At 44.5% G+C, this 21,585-nt stretch overlaps 1 protein-coding gene across 1 annotated transcript; it reads right to left on the bottom strand.

Annotated features, from left to right (window-relative positions):
• LOC133343413 (PDZ domain-containing protein 8-like) lies at positions 1 to 21,296 on the bottom strand. The gene is given in 13 exon segments (XM_061552995.1): positions 1 to 1,935; positions 2,766 to 3,029; positions 3,448 to 3,768; positions 3,770 to 3,814; positions 3,816 to 5,021; positions 5,023 to 5,075; positions 5,675 to 5,863; positions 6,306 to 6,468; positions 15,318 to 15,420; positions 17,739 to 17,849; positions 18,914 to 19,206; positions 19,600 to 19,752; positions 20,841 to 21,296. Coding segments are annotated over 13 exon segments (3,660 nt in total). The 5' UTR covers positions 21,207 to 21,296; the 3' UTR covers positions 1 to 1,542.
• Between the last annotated feature and the right edge of the window lie 289 nt (positions 21,297 to 21,585).

Genomic DNA, 21,585 nt, shown 5'->3' with positions numbered 1-21,585 from the left:
ATAGATTACATTTGATTAAAGTAAATACACAAATGTACGCTTTATTTATTTACATGCCACCTTGATGGGACTAAATGACATTTATATATTTTAGACTGTGCTATTTGTTTTCATTAACGTACCGTTTTCACGTTTAAAATCCAACATGCCATGTTGGAGCCACCGCGAAAGTAATATTAACTGTATATTGTGCCTATTGACACTAACTTTGCTTGGATTGTATGGACCTTGTTGGCAATATTTGCACAGATGCCATTGAAAAGGGTCAATGATATTTACTTGCCAATTAAACAAAAATGTATACTGTTAATAGAAAACCATCAGCTCAGCCATCTAGTTCCAGTTAAGAGATGGCATCATTGTATTATATTCTTGTTAGCTATTGACATAGCTCTATGAAAAGAATACAGATAGCCAGACAACTGTTCTTTCATGTTGACCTTGAAATAAAAATACATTGAAAAAGCATCGGGTTTCAAGCGACTGTGAATATAGAGATCTTAGAGAAAAGTGCTTTAAATATATATATTTTAATCATAATGCCGTAACCAAACACAAGTTGTATTAAAGACAGTCAATATGTGCCACACAATTGTTTTGCAAAGAGCAGGACCACTGTGGATGTGACGTTGATGTCAACATTCGCTGGGCATTCTGCGGCGGACAGAGTGATTCTAACATTTCAATGTCGAGGAGAGGCTCCACCGCTGCAAGCCCAATTCCCTAAAAGGTTAAGCTTGCAAACAACAAAATATCTTTACGCACAGAACACAAGTGCAACATCAGCAGAAAAACAGTCATCACAATTGGAAATTTAACAATAACACTGTGATACTGAAAAACCGACCATAACAGTGCAACATAACATTACCAGGAAAATTATTTTTCTGTAAGCTGCACATTAAAGAACAATTTTAAATTATCTCCAACAGGTAGCATGCATATTCTGGCAGATTTTAATACATATATTTAAACCTAAAAGTCCATTGCTGACCTTCATTGAAGTAACAGACTGATGCACAATACCCAGCAGGAACGCGATGCTTTCTAGACATCACAGATTCAATGAATGGGCGTGGTATTTATGGACATTTCCCCCCAAAATGTTCCTTTATTAAACAGGGCAGGCCATACAACGTGAAGAATTATATAAAATATTTGTCAGCATTTATTAAATGCTACAAAGACAGAGGGGTGGAGTGATGATGCAGTGGTCAGCGCACCATGCTATGAAACAAGAGAGCTCTAAGTTCGATTCCCAGCCCTGGCGAACATCAGTGGCCAGTGATATCTGAACCGACCTTGGTAACCCCGCACTGACTGACCAGCATGTTGAGGTCAAACAAACCCCATGACCAACACAGCATGGGAACGCCTTCATCCTGCAGTGGATTTACAAAGGGCACAAACTTTTATTTTTAGAGCGGGCTCTATCTGTCAAGTTTTATTATAAATATAAAGGATGCTAATGTGTATCTCCACAATGTTGCTTGTATATTTTCACCAATTGCACTCTGCATCGCATTAAGCCAGTAGCTTTGCTCAAACTTCCTCGTCATCTTCCTCCACGTCCAATGCAAACACAATCTCACCCGGGTCTTCGCAAACCTCCGACGCGGCCGCAAATGCCTCCTCCGCCTCCCCTTCCTCCCACACCGCCCCAGACACCTCTGCCACTGCTCCCTGAATTACCGCTAGGTCGTCCCGCGGCGGTGAAGAGAATAACGAAGAATCCTGCGGCGTATAGAACTGCTCCGATTCTGCCGGGCGCAAGGGCACGTCTGGTGGGGGCTGGGTCAACACGGAGGACACTGCCTGGGGAGGTTGTGGGAGCCGGTGTGCAGAGGAAGGGCCACCCGTCGGCACGCAGCCAACTTCCGGCTGATCCTCTTCCTCCATCCCAGCGCGGTAGTGGATGGACAGCAGCGTCAGCGCCTGTACACGGACGATGCAACACCTCGTGAGCGGTGCGTGACAGTGGCGTGGCATAGTTGCCGTGGGCCTAAGAGCGAGGAATGAAATGGGGAAACGATTTCGTTCCTTGCACTATATAAAAAAAAAGATAACTTACGTTTGAAACCAGCGCGGGTACGTGTTGCTATGAAATGCGTGCGATAAAAGGGACCCTGTGCTGAGAACATAAGGCAGGCGTAACAGGAGAAGTGAATTACAGTAAAACCCCAGCTAGCCTGACTAGTCGGGTAGGAGAGCCCTGGTCCAGATAGCTGAAAAGACCAGCTAGCTGCAAAGATAATTAAAATCAAAGTAATAAACAACCCTTTGTCCCATATATGTATACGAATCACTGTAAACGTATTAGTGTGTAGCATGTGTTATTTTACCGACCAACAAATAGAATGACTTTATGGTATGTTGTGCGCTGTGTAACGATGTGCTGTGCGGTGTTCATGTCCTTTGGTTTCAATGTACGCCGGAACCCCCGTCCCCACTCCCCCACTGCCACTCCTCTATCCACACCCGTCCCCCATATCCCACCAATAACATATTGCTGTAAATACACTTATTGCCGTTCTCGTATTTCGTACATTATACACAATACCACATGCTCTTGTGCATTTTGATTATACATTATGCGTTACGTAACAAATCCCAAAGTGTGTCGTGTGCACAACATTCCATTGACGATGTGCTTGCATTTCATTTGCATACCATGTTGGGTTTTATTAGCCAACCTGGTGCGGCCAAATGCGAAATCCGGCAAGCCGGGGCTTTAACTGCGATGCGAAAAAAATCGATGGCCTGACCTGTAGCCTCTCCGTGGACTTGCGCAACGAGTGCGTCACGTTCACCACCTTCTTCGCATCCGCGCCGGCGGCGCACGCCTGGCGCTCCTCCCTCTCGAGAGAGTTTCTCTGCTCCAGCTCGGCCTCCACCTCCTGCTGCAGCTTGTCCAGCATCTGCTCCAGTTTGGACCTCCGCTCCTCGGCCGGCATGCCACGGAAGATTTCACGGCCGATCTCCTTGACGGCCAGGTACACGCTGTCCTCAAGCCGGCCCGGCAGGGATGCCTGCTCCATCGCACGCGCAGACTTTTCCATCATCATCATCGTCATCGCTATCGTCTTCATCGCCATTATCATCATCATCATAGAAAACATAACCAATTTCTGAGGTCAGTGTGCAGGGCTGCCACTTTGATGGCAAGATCAGTGCAGTTATACTGTACTATGCTCCTACATCGATGCTCCCAACTTCAACCTGCACTGACCGAGCATAGTTTAAGCATGATTAAATAACTCCCATGAGCCACATGGCAAAGCGAGGCCCTCATCCAGTGGATGGACAAAAATCTGTATAGGACTACGATAAACTGTTAGTAATCATGATAAAGTGGTTACATTTCTTAGCATTTCACTCATTAAATCAAAGCGATATAGTACTATCCTTTATTTTGTATTCATTCACTGCGTACATATTCATACTCACAGCGGATGGCTGCCCAGTGGGACCCGCCGCACTCCCGCTGCTCCCTCCCTCGTTGTCGCTGCTTTCGTTGTCCGACGTTCCCCCCGACTGCGTTGGCCCGACGACAACCTCTTCACTGGCTCGGAGCCGACTCCCGGCCTGCCGCAGCGGCCTGGGCACGGCCAGCGTCAGACGGGACCGTGCCATCGCTACCGACTGCTTGAGGTTTGAGAGCCTAGCCGGTGGGTCGCCACCACCACTGCCGGCAGCGGCGCCGCCACTACCAGCGGCGCCACCCTCACGGGCTCCGTCCCTGCTCTCCCTTGGCATGCAGCGCCCGCTTCTCGCTCTCTTCCAAGCAGCGCTCCTGGCACTTCTTGTGGCACACAGTAGGCACAGCGCGAGCACTGCGTCGCCGCCTTGGTCCACACCTTCTTCTTGCAGTAGTCGCAGTAGGTGGGGTTCTGGAATTGGGTGTCGCAGAAGCTGTGGCGCGCCGCTCCACCCATCCCCGACGATGGCGGCAGTGGCGACAATGGTGGCGGAGGTGCTGCGGGTGGGCCGCTGTCCCAATCGCGCACCCCGGCGGGCACGGGGCCGATCTCCTCGGCTCTTGTGAAAAGATCGCGGTCTTCGTCCACGTTTGCGCTCGACGATGTCAAACCATCGCCGCCTTCGTCGACCCAGTAGGCAAACCGCAGCCGAACGTCACCATAATATGGTTGCTCCAGATTCTGCTTCTCCTTTGCATTGGCGTTGCGCATGGCAGTGCGGTTGGCGGTGGCCCTAGGTTCGGGCGCGCTCAGCGGGAACACCTCCTCATGCTCATAGGACGCGGTAGCCAGGCACTCCGCTGCTATCTCCATGAGCGGCACGCTGGCATAGCCCAGGCAGCGCAGGGAGTCCGGCTTGAGCGGGTCCTTGCGCCAAACTGCGACCGTTAGGGAGCGGTGATGACTCTCAACGTCGAAGGTGTGCGAGGCGGCGCGAGCCGGCCACACGGCCCTGTTGGAGTGGTACACCATCTCCTGCGTGACACGCAGCTCGTCCGTGCACTCCTCCGCACACGCCAGGCCACTAGTGCCGACCGCTCCGCTGTCCGTCGCGTCGCCGAGTTTCTCTTGTTCCACTTGTTCCATGGATCCTCCCTTGTCCGTGGGTTTGAGCGTGCTTGCATCGCCCGTTTCCCCGGGCGACTGAAGGCTCCCAAGCGGTGCACTGCTGGTGGCCCTAAGCTGCGGTCTGGGCGGTATCGGGGGCGGCCGACCGCTCTGATTCACCGTGCCGGGCTTAGCAGAAGCAGACGGAGCCACCTTCTCTCCATCTGGCTGTGTAGGTGTGGTGCTCCCTCCTTTGGCCGCGTCATAGCCCTTGTGTAGAGAACGGAGCGGCGAGGATTGCTGCAGCCGGCGGCTAAGGATCGGCGAGATGCTGCCGAGGGTGGCCATTGTGCGCCGCTTGCTGGGGCTGGCCGTGGAGGGCGGCTGCGGTGCCTCATCCTTGGTCGGTGGAGCAGAAAGCAGCGACGGGGGCGGTTCCTCTTTTGAGCGCAGGCTCTCGGGGAAACCGTCGCCACATTCACCCTCGCCCACGTCAGGAATCTCCGTCTCTCGCGTCGTTGCTTTCAACGGACCCCAGGGAGACCGTGTCTGTTCACATTCCCAAGTACAGAGGCATACGTTAAGGAACAAAGATGACAAAAGGTGGTCCATACATGTCATTGAGCGACTATGTAAGGTTAATAATTGATTTCCACCACCTGATAAAAGCACAATTTGGTTAAGCATATGTCATGATCTGACATTACCCGCACTTTAAATATCTATAGTACAAATGATTAAACTGGTATGCAACTGGAAAGCAGATGTACACCAGGGTTGCAGTGGCACAGTGGTTAGCACACAGCACCTCCGATTAGCATGGTTGGCTACATACGGTGCGAAAGAAGTTCAACATACATACACTTTAGGAGTTCACTGCGCTACAAGTTCAATTCCTGGTCATGGGTAATATTAGTGGCGTGCAATATCGTGAAGCAGTCCTGGGCTCTCCCTTCACCAAGCTGCAGTAACCAGCGTGAAGTCCAGTCAAACAACCCCCCTGGACCACACGCCGCAAGGTGGCTTTCACCTGGCGTTGGACTGACCACAGCCTATCACTCTTCTTCTTAAGGTGTACATTTCCGGCAGGTAACAAACCGGCCAAATTAAGGCACAGGCATCGCATTTGGATATCCACTTCCACTGACCTTTGGAAGAATCGTCATCTGGGATAATAGCAGAACCATCTGTCACATGCATGCCATGGGGCAGAGGGCCCGAGGCGCTGCCAGGAGGCGGCTGCACGCCTCCAAACGTCCGCTCCAAGCTGATGATTACTCGCTCCCCTGCTTGCTTGATCAGTTTCGACGCCTGGCTTGAAGTGGCCACTTTCGTTCCTGCCAAAAAAAGAGTTGGATTCAGGTTTAGAGGCTAGGAAACACAGTTCAGTTGTGGGCTACCGGCATGACAAAAAAAAAATTAACATAGCCATACACATGAAATGATACTGCCGCCATTTACTTTCAACAATTGTACGCGAGGAAGCTGGCTATATTGGAGTGCAATAGAACCACACAGCAAAGGAAACAGCAGGAGGAAATTATTATAAGAAACACTTAAATGCGTTTGTGTTCGCATTAACTCCGAGCAGAACGCAGACACACATTTTCAAACTAATGGCATTATTTAACATAGCCCAGAGCTCCCGTTGAGGATATGAACGTAACAACAAACAAGAGCAATTTAAGGTATGGGAGTTGATGATGTCGACACGAGCATTGTTATAGCACTGGGCGAACGCTACGAGAACACTATCACGCATTTTCGGGGACATCGCACCTCCAATTGTCACCAGCCGTTCCCCGCGACGTATGTTTGCACTGGCGGCGGGGGAGTTTGCCGCTATCGCCTCCACGAGGACCTGGCTTGACTCCCCGTCTGTGGACTGGGTCTGGCGGAAAGTGAGGCCGATGGGGGCCGTGCCGACCTTCACGATCTCAACCTGGAAACACACGGCAGCCGACTTGAGTTGCGCTCACCAAGCACGCGTGCCGCACTCGCATGCTCAGTGGCGTTCATAACCCAGCAGCTTTTAATGTTTTTTTACTACCAGGTAAGAGGCCCACTGAGCTATATAGCTCCTTGTCAGAAGCAACCTGGCCAAAAAATGATAGCTCAACCAAGTGCTGCCTTGTGATGTGAACATTTATAGCAGCCAAATGCTCGAAATGCACGTCGATTCTAAATGTGGAGGTAAAAAGCGTAGGACCCGGGATAAAAATCCACGCGACCACAGGGAGAAACAGGCATATTCCAAATATACAGGAGTCAGGGTCGAGATCGAACCCATAACCTGCTGTATACCAGGTAGGGTCGTTAACATCCCGCCACCTATGTGCACAACCCTTTTGTCACCTCACTGTTCGATGGCCTCTCCCTGCCATGTGAGTCATGTGAGGCTATTTGACCATACTTCGCTATGCTGATCAGTGCGGGCAGCACAGACGTTGAAGCAAAGCAGTACAGAGCATCAATGGATTTTTTCTGCATCGGCCTCTACTGCCCATCACTTAGCCCCGCTGGCCTCGTAACACCTGTCATGGATGTTGGTCGTCAATCCAATGGCTTTCAAAAGCTTAACCCTGCTTAGCTTCCGAGGTTTGGTGAGATTGGGTGCGTTCCAGATGATTAAGTCACAATGATAACAAGGTCATGATGATTAGTTACATGTTTTTTTCAAGTTATCTATTTATTTTCGGTGTTGTGCCGACTTGTCAGTCCACATTATAGCATTTATTAGTGGATTTATCTTGTAATTATCAATTGATCTGGTATGTAAATAACTTCATATCTGCAAATTAATTTGCAATTTCTAACAACACAAATTCCTATTTGGCTTCTACAACGGATTATCCACGCCAATATAAACCTCTACATAGCTGCAATCCACTTCCACCCCGCATAATTATCAATACTAATTAACATTTACATTAAACAACAATCACCAGAACAGAATAAACACATTGGCATTAGCTTACATATTAAAATTAAACACGTTTTGATGTTCACCTTTGAACAGCCTCATGCATATTAAATCAGTCACCCTCTGATATTCATCCGCAACTGAATCGGCTTTTGCTGCCTACTCACAATGTTTCCCCATTCAAGGGATATGGATCATGAACTGCTCAAAAATTCCTGTCACCTATGCCAACCAAACACTGCATTGATGTGTGTCACAGCAGCTGAGAGAATGTCAAAACAGCTAGATGGATTGTTGTAAAAAAAAGGTGTCAGTTTTGTTGCCAGATAAAAGGGTAAAAAAACAATTATCATATTTTTCTACTGGCAAATGAGGTTTCCAATGGAGCCAGATGGATTGTTTGGATTTAAGCCACCACTCATTTGGAAATTATACGACTTCCGATTAAGATCACCACACATAGTAATGCCCTTTTTAAAATGTGTTCTTGGGAGTGAGTGCGCATGTGTTTGCATCAAGCCTAATGAAGGTGCTGCTCATCGCAAAATGTCACAACAGCATGGAGGGAATTTTTTAATCGAAATGCATTGCGATGTGACGAACCAACAGTGTAAGACGGCATTTGAAATATGATGGTAGATTATAAGCAACCAAAATACGGCTGCTGTAACATGTGAAGCTAGAATATCATTGCAATTTCAAACCAATAAAAGTTTTAGTGGACTTGAATATTAATTGTAATAAATGCTGCTTTTAAGTGTGTAGCAACTTACTACCAAGCTCAATTACATCAACAACAATTGCACATCAAGCATGTTGGAGACGCTTCTGATGGCAAAATGTAAGATGTCATTTTACAAATGATGGCAGATTATACGAGCAACAGAAATGTGGCCACTGTAACAAATTCCAAGTAAGAATATTTACAAAACTACCTTTTTTAAATAGCGAGTCCACACTACTGAAATAGCACAAGCAATGATGATAACAATCTAACGTCTTTTCTATTCAAGCAGATTTATTTTGGATGAATAAGCAGGAACCCTATTTGCATGCAATGAACGAATAGCCCTTTTGCTTTCATCTATTGCAATAGTCACTACAACTCAGCTCTACTTTTCATGACACATACAAACCCCTAATTTGCAGCCAACACTTATGGATGGAAACATCGCATTCCCACATCACCAGATGTGCTCAATCAAAGACACAGGTTAATTTCAGCAGACAGGCCAATGCCAGGCAAGACGGGATGGGATTTATCATTACCATGAGCAATATGTGAAATAATTACTATAATTTAAGGAGCCAACACCCTTAATTGGCAGGCAGGGGTTGCTACTGTCCCTCACCCGTGACTATATCTCTCTGCTTTAATATGAAAGGGATACCTGTAATTGCAACCAAATGTTCATACTCCCTCGAATCGTTTCCATAATGACCGCAATTAAAATGTATCATATTGCCGGTAAGTGACAAAAAGTAATTATTACAAAAAGAGGAAAAAATGTCACCAATGGGTAATTCAAGCTATTTCGCTCAAGATGTAGCACTTAGGCATGCTAATTGGCAGCTTATGTTACTTTCAGTAATGACCTTTAATTCTCAATGTTACATAAAAAACATGCAGGCATGTATGTGTATATGCATATGCACTATACCGATTACTTACAGTGCACTATTACATTATAATTCAGCACAAAACTGGATATCATTTATTTCACAAAAACAATGCATTAATAAAATAATACAATGTGAAATAGTAAGTAGCACGCTACTTTAGTTTAATATAAAATTGATCATAGTGTGTGAAAAATAATAAAATAACGAAATTTTCATTGTGACTACATCACAATGCACATCCAAAGAATGGCATGAGATACATATATTCTTTTTAGAGTGCTGACATTTTGGTACTGATGAGAAAAAGCATGTTTCATGGTGGTGGAATTATTGTATTGCAAACAACCTCTCCAACGAATGCCATCTGGTCTGAGAGTGTGATGGACTAATATAAAATGACATACGCCGAAAATTGCAGCCGAAAAACCTGAACCAAGAAAGAGGTCATCACTAAAATTGTGGCAATTTCCTCCCCTAGAGCCACTCCCCAACCGCCTGCCACCCCCCCCCCCCCCCAAAAGGTTGTGTCAACAATCTTTGGCTTCTCGGGGAGAAAATTCCATCAATGTCTAGAGGTATTCATTGGAAACAACTGACATCTGCTGGAGACTAAACGCTGCCATTAAGTTGTGAAAAGAACTAAGGCGAATAGGCATGGCAGCAAGCACGGACTCTCTGCGTCGGTACCCCGTTCCACCACAGGGAAGCCACCGGCAAACACATCCACCTGCCTGGACATCATAAACATCAATAGCGCTCCGTTATAAACACCGGTGGAGGCAATTTTCCAACAAAGTCTGTTCCTGCTTTTGACAAAATGACAATCAATAACTGTCAGAGGAAGCCAAAGCGTGTGAAATTATTGCGCGCAACAAGGATCGCTGGGAACGTTTTGAAGAGCCACTCTAAAAACGTGGCACGAGCACCAGGGAGGTCGGCATATTGCTCGTCGCATAATTTGATATGGCTACCGTATTTGGGAAGCAGAATGTTCAGCGCCCATATGATTTGAAGAACTATTGGCTCACGCACATTTTTTTTTTACTTGCGAGCTATGTAGGTAAATAAGTATTCTTAAACGTGCTTATTCCGCACATCAAAAAGATGCCATAAAAAATCTCAAACACGTACGAGTGTTTCAAATTACCCTAACGATAGTATATAAACAGTCCCATTGTGATAAACTACAGGCATACATTTACTGCCAATTATAATATATAATATATTTAGACTAAAAAAATACATCCTGATATTTTTGTAATGTAGGACATTAGGGTATTGTCTACATAGTTGTATTCGTGAGTTTTTTTTACATTTAAACAAAACGTTTTCTCAAATTTTGGACAAAAAATATTACTAATTCATTTTTTATTCGCATCATTACTTGATACTTCGGAATAACACACCGTACAACTGAATTCTGTCTGCTCAATTTGAATGAAGCACCAACATTTTCCACTGGAAAGGCACAGGCTTTGATGCTGCAAACCCAAATGGAAGAAAAGCGATGATAGAGGCAGACATAAAGTTACTTACAAGTAAATAAATTATAGTCTTCAGCAAACCCAATTTTGAGTCTTTATCATGCTGGATTACAGCAAACAGATAACAGAAGCAGGCAGCCTTAAGATTGAATCTGAAAGTTGCAATAATGCACCATAATGCTCTGCTTTTGGCAAGCATTTCATTTCCTTTCTACAGCGCTTGGCATAATAGATACGCTGCTCCATACAGCAGGGCATCATTTTTCGACCGATAACGTCAAGATTAAAATGTGCTCATAAGAGGCACCAAAACGCAGTAGGACTTTAATATGTCCATTACTGGCTCTTTGTACTGGAAAAAAGACATCCTCACAGCGCTGACTTCTTCCAATGTGGCCTTTCTTGCTTGAAAGAACATTTTTCGAAATAGGGATGAGAAAAAAGCCCCATAAACACTGCAATTTCAATCGCATTGTGTCAACACATTATTAACTGTAATTATTTTAATTAATGATTTTCGTTTCGATATATTTTCTTGTGACAATGATGAAAACAATCAGGGGAAATTACAGCTGCTAAACTTGAACACACATATACCAGGAACTTTGCAATTTTCTGTCCACAAAATAACTTCAATTCGACGGATTTTTTTCCTTAAATTATATTAATGTGGTTCTTGTTTTGGAACTGCATCTGGACAGCAGAGATTAACTGTGGTGCAATTTCAAATAAGTGATGGCTTATGTTACAGCGGCATTAACACGCGCTGAGCACACATGATAACGCAGCACATGTTTACACGTACCCACTATTACAGTATTTCTTCTTGTAAGCCAATCGTCACATTTGGAACACAATGTTTTCAGGGAAAGAATACCAGCAAGCGCTTATATCCACAACTAATAGATTTTGACATTCACAAATCTTAAGGGGCATATTAACGTGTCAAGCATGGACGGCAATTTTGATGGTGTCAAAATAAATGCTCTTATTTTATAGATAGCAATGTCAATAATCAACGTGCCAACCCCATCCTGTTTTATAAAGGCTTTAGACACACACACCATTCTAAGACAAGGATTGCGTCGCAAAGCTTATTTTATCTGCTCCAGACCTCATTCTTCCAGCTCGCGCTTTTCCAGATGCCACCAAATCAGCTCATAACAAATTAAATTTTGTACAGAATTACAGTAATGGATGCCTTTAAAAAATATATATTTACAAAAGTGACAAACGATCTACAACTTACTTTGGAAATTGGGCCTAAATATTGATGTACAAAAATTGTTGGCACTGCCTCGAACACATTTGTCTTTAGCAATAAAATGTTTGAATATAATTCCGTTGCTCATTTCCTTTTACTATCAAACAATATACTTGCAGCCCTTGCACACGCAATTAAAACAATAGGTTTACTTTGCTTGTCTAAGTGACTTGTATACATACATTTTGCTTGTGCTTATATGATTGACAGAGAATAAAATATATCATTTGGATGCAGCATCTGAGACACCTAATTTGGTTATTTAAACCTTAAGAGTAGCATAAACAGTCACGCACTTCCTACTGGGATGTTTTCAATAAACTTTGGGCTCACGTGCAGAACTACACATTGCTTTTCTCGCAATAGCAGCCAACTACTACGGCGAGCGGGGAAATGCATGGAAAGCCCTGATTGAAAGCGAAGTGCCAAAAAGCCTTTCAGCTCGTTGGGCCCTTGGGGAACTGGAGCCCATCCCCTTCAAGCTGCAGGCTGCAGACGGTCGCATAACCAGGCAACACGGTTTATCGCCACGATTCAATTTACTCGTGGATATGAACCGTGGTATCGTGAGCACGACTTGGCAATCAAGGAAGGCGCACGAAGGTGCACTCTCCAGTGATCATGCCGGTGCTCGAGAGGAGCTCAGGCGGAATGAAATCTGGCCATGCCGCAGACTGAATCAAGGACAGGGCCCCATGCTCTATAGGCAAAGAGACTGTGTAAACAGCTCCTATCAGCATTGTCGCTCAGTGGCAATAAATAAAGCCACTTACTTGGCAGTGAGAATTCGGGTCTATTTATGGTTCACCGGAACGGGAACGGCGTTCTACGTCACGGCTTCAGAAATGTTTTGGCAAAGTATTCCGACCGCATGTAATGGAGATCTCAACACTTTTCAAGAGGAAACGTTCACTTGAATTTTATATGTATTATTAGGTTGGCTACGTATGGTGCAAAAGAAGTTCAACATACATACATGTGTTATTATAACAAAGCATAAAACATTGCCAGAGCAATTACAACATTTTAACTTTCAAAAACGATCACAAAAAGTACTTAAAATGGTAATCAATGCCACCAAAATCATTTTCAGTAATTAACTAAACCTATCAGTCATTGTTCAGTGCAAAAATATCCTGAGCTTCCACAAAGGAGACATGTTCATGAACCTTGCACAGCACAGCAATGGAATTTGTGATAATGGCATCGAAGGACTTACATTTAAAGGCACACAAGTCAGTACTAATTTGTGCACTCCGAGTCGTGACCAGGACAATAATGAAAGTATAATGTGCTTGCGTGCCATGTGCCTTGTGCAATGCGTAGGTCTACAATTATGCCGTCATGGAAAATGTCAGCTTTAAAAATCGCTATTATGGTCTGGATGAAGCATGAAATACTCTTTTGTGTTGTTATTATGAGAAAGACTGCCATCAGTGAAATGAATCTTCGTATAAAACAAATTTCTAAACGTGCAATAGAATATGCACGATGTTTTGTTTATTTAAAGAGTACTTGTGAAGTGAAGCTGCACATCTTGTTCTTATAGTCACATCTTAAGCTAGCTGTGCAAAAGCAAAATGTGCAAAAGACGGCTTTGTCAATTAATTACAATTCCTAAGCTTCCAATACACACCAAATCTCATAAGAATTTACTTTTTTTACTTATACTTTGTATGTAATGCATGCACGTCATCTCTGTTGCTTTAAATATGCTACCATTCACCTTAGTTACAAAAGCATAATCAATTCTTAAATAAAATTGTGACCATGAATCACAACAAATAATATAATTACCGGGGGTAAATTTTTCACCCCTATTTCATTTTGTAAATGCATATGTTGAATAAAGCATCAGGCACATCAAAAATATATTCATCCCCTAATTTCTCAACAAAGCAACATGAGCCTCTAGACTATTTGTTAATGCTTGGACATTTCCAGTGTTTGGCATGTATGAGGAAAGAGGGGTACATGGAGAAAATCCACTCATAGGAGAGGATGAAAACCCAAAGCTTCACACAAATATAGCCAACACATTCCTGCGGAGGGAGCTGGTAGGAACGTTGGGTTGCTCGGTCAATGGCCAGGGTCAACGGCGGCGTGGTGTATTCCGCAAAAATGGCCGACAATGAGGGGGGGCACAAGCCGGCGTGAGTAGGTTAAACGTTGAGTTTTATAAGGGCACCATGGGGAGACCAGCCCCTCCCCACCCAGCCCCACCCCTCCCACCCCCCACCCAGCCCCACCCTCCCCACCCAGCCCCTCCCCACCCTCCCCTCCAATTTTTGGATGCACGATGGATGGACACAATAATCCCCTGTGGGCTGGTGTAACCAGGAGGTTCCGGCCAGTATAAGTTATGGCTGTACTGCCATCTCCTGGGTACCTCGAGAACCCGAAGCTGCAACACCTGCTATTTCCCAGCAGTCTTCCACTAACCAGGGTCAAACCTGGGTAACATTCGAGATTTGACAAGATCGAGCACATTCAATTATTTGGTCATGGGATGTTGGATAATATATGTTGAACTTCTTTCGCACTGTACGTAGCCAACCGAGCTATAGTGTCGGCATGTAATATTTTAAGCGCATTTCACTTTCTTTCCTTTGCTTGCACGAAAAACATGATGCATTTATCTTACGCTTGGCAGAAAATCGTCATTTCTTTAAAAGGGGGCAAACATCCATTTAGATATATATAAAAATGTTTCTCCAAAAATAGAATTTCTACTTTTTTCGTGAAATAAGTTGTTAGCGGTAGGGCAGTTGACATTAGCCACCTATTGTGTATTTCACTGCATGCTAATATACCACAGATATAAAAAAAGCGCAAATCATTGACTGTCCAAAGAAGCATTCTAGCACCACCTAGCGAGCAAAATGTAGGAACGGGTTTCGAAAGGAAAATAACAAAGTCCATCAAAATGGTAAACATTTACAATATAATCAGGAAAACGATACATATTGAATTGTCATTCACTGCACCTCCGATTAGCAAGATTGAAAACGTACGGTGCGAAAGAAGTTCAAAATACATAATCATTCACATTTCCCTTTCAAAAAGCATTGTGGGCTAAATTAATATCAGTGTTTTTAAAATAAACATCCGTGCAGTTAACCTCTTCAAAAAGAGGCCTTTATTGGAATTAATGTACCTCTGAATGTCTTTTTTAAGTTCAATGTGTGTATGTTATACATTTGAATATGCATTGTGAGAACAAGCAATGTTACTGTAAACATTTAGCACTTCAAAGACATTCCACTTACCTTTGCTGCAAGGCACTGTGGATATCGGCATTTGAGCAGGCAATGTGTGTGTGCTAAACCACATGCTTAGCTGACAAGCCAAGTCTTTTATTGAATTCACAAAGGATGGCTGGAAATATACATATACTCGTGATTATTTCCCTGTAAGATAAAGGCTATTTGGGGGCAAGTTAGAACAACATGCACTTATCCCTGGGGTGTGGTGCCATGCACTCTGCGTGGAGATACCTCTCGAACGGCACTCCTTTCTCGCTCTTTCCACTGGCCAGCACTCAGCTCCAACGTGCAGTGCACAGCCACTTCCCGTTCCTGGGATCCTGGTATATACAGCCTAGCCAAGGAATGCCCAGAGCACACGCACAGAGAGCAGTGCAATCATATCTAACATGTACTGGGGCACACAGCCTAAGTGCAATAATGCACAAACTATGAGCAGAACATAATACAAACACTGGTCACGTAAGCCATCAGCATGGGGAAACTGAGTCACGAGTCGGTTTGCCATCATTATTGTATAGAGCAACACTCCGATAGTTCGTACAATTTAAGATCCGCGATAATGGTATCGTATGTTTTTTTTACATAGTCTAAGCAGTTACTTGTTTTATTTGTCATAAGCTTGAAACTAAACTGAAATATTCCATTTCCTGACGAGTCATTAATGAAATAACACCAACTAAAGTTCAGAATAATAATGAAAGTAAAACATGTTTTGCTACACCTGACCTTCACTCTGCACTGAGGATGCGTGCAGCAAACAGGCTTTGCAGACTGAACCCAGTTTTACAGAGTAAAAGGGTGGGGGGGGGGAGCGATGTTCCAGACTCCTTCAGACCGCCTCCCGAGACCCAGTGTTCACTCCTATCTCACTACTGCTACATATACAAAATTCATACCTACAAGAGTGAGTCCAAGGTCTGTAAAGGAGCAGATGGGGAAATAATGTCACGTGCTCTCATACTCAACAATGAACCGTGGAGGGCTGCATCACTTCTCAGAGCCTCGCCATTCTGGCGAATTGCCCGATGATGCTGGATGCAATTCACAGCGAAACGTCGTACTCAAATTGTAAATGTTGTGATTTCACGCTTCAACACACCGGTGGGCGAAAGCAGTGAACTATTTGCCTTTTGTCAACGTGACACTTTTTTACTGATTGGCCGTGTCGGGTGGTGGAGGGTTACGACACATTTATAAATAACGCGATCTAAACCCAAAAACGTTGATTATGCATCACTTCTCCCTCCTTTATCCAGAAAACGTTTCGGATTCAAGCGTATATTTTGCATGTGTTTATCTCGCTTAAATATGGTCAAAAATCCCCAAAAGATTGTTATCACTTGCTCGGGCAGACGCTTGACTACAAATCATGTTCAGGCTGAAATGTTTCGTAAACCGAAACGTTTTCGAAGTAAAATGAGGGAGAAGCGAGGCAGTCCTCAGCAGTCATTTTTGTTGAGTATGGGAGGACGTGGCATTGTTCTTTGCAAACTCAACGGCTCCCCTTCTGCAGCCAACCAGCGTTATAGATTGTAAACTTAGAAGTTGCAGACTAATGGCAGTAAAACTGCAGTTGAAGTACTTTTAAGTTATCTTAATTAATTTCAGGACAGTAAAATGCAAAAAAACATAATAACATTGTGAAAATCAATTATAAAACTACGGCAAACTCAAATATTGCTTTGGTTTATCATCGAACCTTGAATCGAATCATGATAAATGGTAGTGGCAAACCTAGTATAAAGTGTGCAAACACCTCCAATTAGCACAGTTGTTGATGTACGGTGCATAAAAATCTATTTCCTCAATTCGGGGCAAGTTGGGAACTCTGACCCAGTAATTGTGCAAAGGATGTGAATGTGCATGCACTGCTGCATTTTTAATCATATACATATAGCATGCAATTTTTGCGTCGAGTTAAAAGCTTCAATACAATAATTGAGGTTAATAGGAGCATGTGTCCATGTGTGTGTGGGGAGCAACATGTGTTAGTAGTTAGCACACTGCACTATAAACCTAGCAACGAGTTTGATTCCTACTCAATCAATAACATTGGCAAATATATGTATTGGTCCTGGGCCTCCCTTAGGTTGACTACGCCTTCAATCAATACCTGGTGTACAGTGGGTAAACATCAGTACTGGGGAGACAAAGGCGATTGGGCATGGTGCTGGCCATATCATCCCCTCATGTGCTGTATTGGCCTTCATAGGTGCTCACTAACAGCATTGGGTGAAAGACCCAAAGCAGAAGGATCCCTGGTTTTGATCTTTCACGAAGCTCGTGGTCCACTTTAAACCGCATCCACACAAACCCTGGCAGATGCAGATACCCGATAATGTAAAACTCTCAGGTGTGTGACTGTGGTCATCCAGAACAGACCATACAACATATAACATCGCAATTCCTAATCCACAAATATGGAGGCGGCATCACATCGGTACACTCTGCTGCTCCTGAAGTGGTTATCTAGCTTGACTACCTTGATGTGAAATTGTAGTTGTTGTTCTGCATCTACGTAAGCCATACACAATAAGAAGACTAACAGCATTTACCCCAACAGCCTGAAAACGCAATATGATGTGGTATTTGCCTTTGTATTTTTGTATGAATATGAAGCCAATAACTGTAAGCTTGCAAGGGCCCCACCTGCTGCATTCCAGAAGCGCCACCTTCAGCCTACCCTCGCTCAGCTTGCTGTCCTGCATGCACAGGTCGATGTCGCGTGGAACAACTCGAACAGGAAAGAACGGCTTGGATCTGCACTCGAAAACCAGTACAAAACACACACACACACACACATAAGCACAATGTATAAAGGAGTGGCAACAAATCTAAGAATCTATATTATCTTACAAGGATTCACCCCCCCCCCCCCTATAGCAATATAATTAACTGTCAAATGTAACATTGCAATTTTACTAAATAATCTATTGGTCTTGTTTTTACCATCTTGCTTGTACTGTATTATTTCTTGTTTTAACAGTTGCTCTATGAGCCTCAACGTACAATAATACATCACTTTTTAGTATTTGTATAATATATCATTTGTAGAATTAATGTAGCCTGCGAATATGAATGCATGTATCTTAACATGCCTAATTTGACCGGAATGATTTGGCCCCTTCTTATCTAAACAACTGCCACAATTCTAGGTTGTATTTTGATCAATTAATAAAGTTATTTATATTTTGAATAGAGCTGTGCCTAGTGCCAGCAGGCATTATATGAACCCAATACAAACAAGCCATCACACTTCGAAAACAAAGTATCCTATGGATTATATGAAGCACTTAATTCCACTGTATTTGCAAAGAAATGTTGTAGGTGTGTCTTATAGCAATATAGCCTTAGAACAGATTTGTATAACATAATTGACACCGAGCACAAGCTTGGGGTGGATCTCATTTAATCTAGAGCACTTTGGTTCTTTCGGTAAAGTCACGTATTAAGATAGTATGCAATTATTAAATTTATTATTTTATCTTTATACGTGACTTTACCGAAAGAACCAAAGAGTAACACATGAAAATTCTTACACATACGAAATCATTCACACAATGTGCGCAGATGCCTCTACTTTCATTCATTTTAATCAATTGATTAATTCATTTTAACACCCACTGGAGTAGCTAGTAAGTGTGTGGGCAAAGCAACTGCACCAGGGCCCCTCAACCCGAGAGGTCCAGCGCCAGGATATGAAGAGGGTAAAAATGGACCGGATTGTGGCCCGTTCCATTCCTTGTATCAGGACCAACACCAACCATGCTCGGCCAGTGGCCATATCTAATGAATGGGAACGCGAGGACAGTTGCAGAAGCCACCTGACTTTGTAGTTGGGCAGCGTGTGCTTGCGGCAGATGGCACTGCGCAGCTGCCTTTCGATTATGGCCGTCAGCTGGGGCAGCGGCCGCCCCTCCAGCCGTGACTCGACATCGAATTCAAGCTCGGGCTCGCGGATAAAGGCGAAGGACCAGTGCGTGAAGGGCAGGTGGCTGAAGCGGAGGCGCACGCGGCCAGCCACACGCGCCACACGCACAAACAGGTACGCGGACTTGCCGAACACCAGGTCGACATCCACCGCCAGGTGAAATCCCCCGCTGTATTCCACATCAACCTGAAACGTAATGAAATAAAATGTTAATGACATAACGATCAAATATGCGACCACTTATGTCTAATTTCCAGGTCTCTTATCTCTCCCTTGATTACCTCACTTTAATCTCACGAACCTTTATCTATCGTCCACATATTCCATCTATTTGTTTTTGTTCTCGCTCCCTTTCATGTCACTAATATGTATCTCTTTATGTTGCTAGCACACCAGATCTCCTCATTGGCCATAGTTTGGCGGGCGACCAAGAACATTCTGGCCCATGGGCCGCCAGTTGAAGAACCCTGCATTAGTTATTGATTGCAATGGAGACAAGCAGTGAATAATGCAGGTCCAGGAATGTGTGGCTTCGTGCAATCAGATCCAGGTTTTCCACACACGCACAAGGCTTCTCACCTCGAGATCCAATTGCTCAGGGACATTTTTTTCAGGTACAGGGTCTGGTTCATGCATCACCACGGAGCTGAAGACAGGCAACGTGTCACCGAGTGACACATCGCGCAAACTCAGCCCTTCAATCAGCCGGCCGACTGTCTTGCTCTGCAGTAGCTGTGGAAAAAAAATGTGTGACCCTTAAATTAGGTGGTTCATTCTAACTGTATTATATACTGTCAATGGGAAATAAAAACATCTGGAACAGCTCCCACAGTAAGCAGAGCCGACATAATACAATGATGTATAACGTAAATGTTGCCTTAACATCCGATTAATGGGGTATTAGTGGGGTTAAACAAGCACATCTACCTTTTTATCATCTACGTTCTAAAGATGTTAGTATGATGCTCTGTAAACTCACTAGCATGTTACAAAGTACATTCATGCAAACAGCAGGATACACACAATATACTGTATTGAGATACAGTATTTACATTCTTTCTAAATATACATTCGCATGACTGACAGGTGCTGGGGACATTCATCCAGATATGGATTAACAAAGGAATGTTTTCGTTTTTCGCAATACCTGCTGCTGGCAAACACTGGTTGAGGAGGTCATCAAATGATTTCTTAAAATAGACCATGTAATACAATTTGGCAATGGACAAAGCACCACAAATGAGCCTAATCTAATCACATCTTGAAAGTTAGGTAGGGTTGTGCCTGGATAGTGCCTGGCTAAGTGAAATGCGACGTTTTGGGCCATGGCACTTCTTCGCAGGACACCGTACAAGAAGAAGGGTCATCGCCCAAAACGTCTATTCAAATTATTTATTTTAAGGCAGTGTTATTGACGGATGTGTTATTGTATTTATTACTTATGCACTACAACCAACGCAGCCAATCGCCAATTAACTTGTAATGTATATACCACGTTGTTACTGGCTCCGGGGCAACGTGGCAAGCAGCGCAGTTGTACAGCACTTCCATCCCCCCACAAACTGTATATTTCTCAAGCCTTCATCAACCCAAGTACCTGTACAGCATGGATATGTGGGGAGGTCCCTCATCCAGCAGGAGATTGACAAAAGGCGCTGTAGATGGCCAGACACACAAAAAAATCCGCCAAGACAATCTCAATACATTGACAACAACATGAACATCGGTAAACATTCGCTGCCAAGCCGAAGCCGGCAGCGACGGGGGAAACGTCCCCGCGGCGGCGGTGCCAGGCTAGGTGCTCCCCGTCACGTGCGTACCTCCACAAATTCCACGCGAATCTTCTTGATGAGCCACCTGCGCACAGTGCCCGTGTCCCTGAGTTCGCGGAACAAGAAGAGGAAGAGGACGTTCAAGAAGTCGCAGCTCTCTGGCGTTCCGGGCGGAGGCTCGCCGCCGGCACCGAGACCGTCCGGGGAAGAGGTGACTTGCCCCTGCCCCTGCGCCCCGGGGACCCCCCTCGCCTCCCCGCCACCGGGTCTAGGCGAGGCCGTAGGCTCACTCGGGCCTACGACACCTGACTTGGCCGGCACCGGCTTTAAACCCAGGCGGTAATAGATGAAAACTTCGAGCATGAAGGTAAAGACGATGCCGAACAAGGCGGAAAAAACTATCACGTAAAACATTTCGATGTTAATTGCAATTTAAACGTCACGATCGCGTTCGGTGAAGTTATACGCGGCCGGCGGACGCTGCGCTCGGGGCCGAGTTTCATGGTCGGCGTGACAAGTTGATGCCACGCCCACAGCGTTCCGCTGGCCAATCGGGTTGCGAGGTCGCGTGGTGACGTCGCGCGCTGGCAGCCAATCAGACGGCGTATTTTGGGTCCCGTAAATGGCGGGAAATACGAATTTGTGTTTTGCTTGGCGGTGGTCACCGCTGTGTTCTGCTGGGCAGCGATTTGTATTTTCTGAAATACTCATTAAGTCCATCACGTTTCACTTGTAAATGACATTATTATTCTGTGTTATGTTTCTCAATGGCCCTCAACCGTATTTTAAAGCA

This window comes from Lethenteron reissneri, chromosome 17, assembly GCF_015708825.2.
Source record: "Lethenteron reissneri isolate LAM-NWPU_2019-01 chromosome 17, ASM1570882v1, whole genome shotgun sequence".
Taxonomy (NCBI): Eukaryota; Metazoa; Chordata; class Hyperoartia; order Petromyzontiformes; family Petromyzontidae; genus Lethenteron; species Lethenteron reissneri.
Note: the sequence above shows the minus strand (reverse complement) of the source record. Positions and strands in the feature narration are given on the sequence as shown.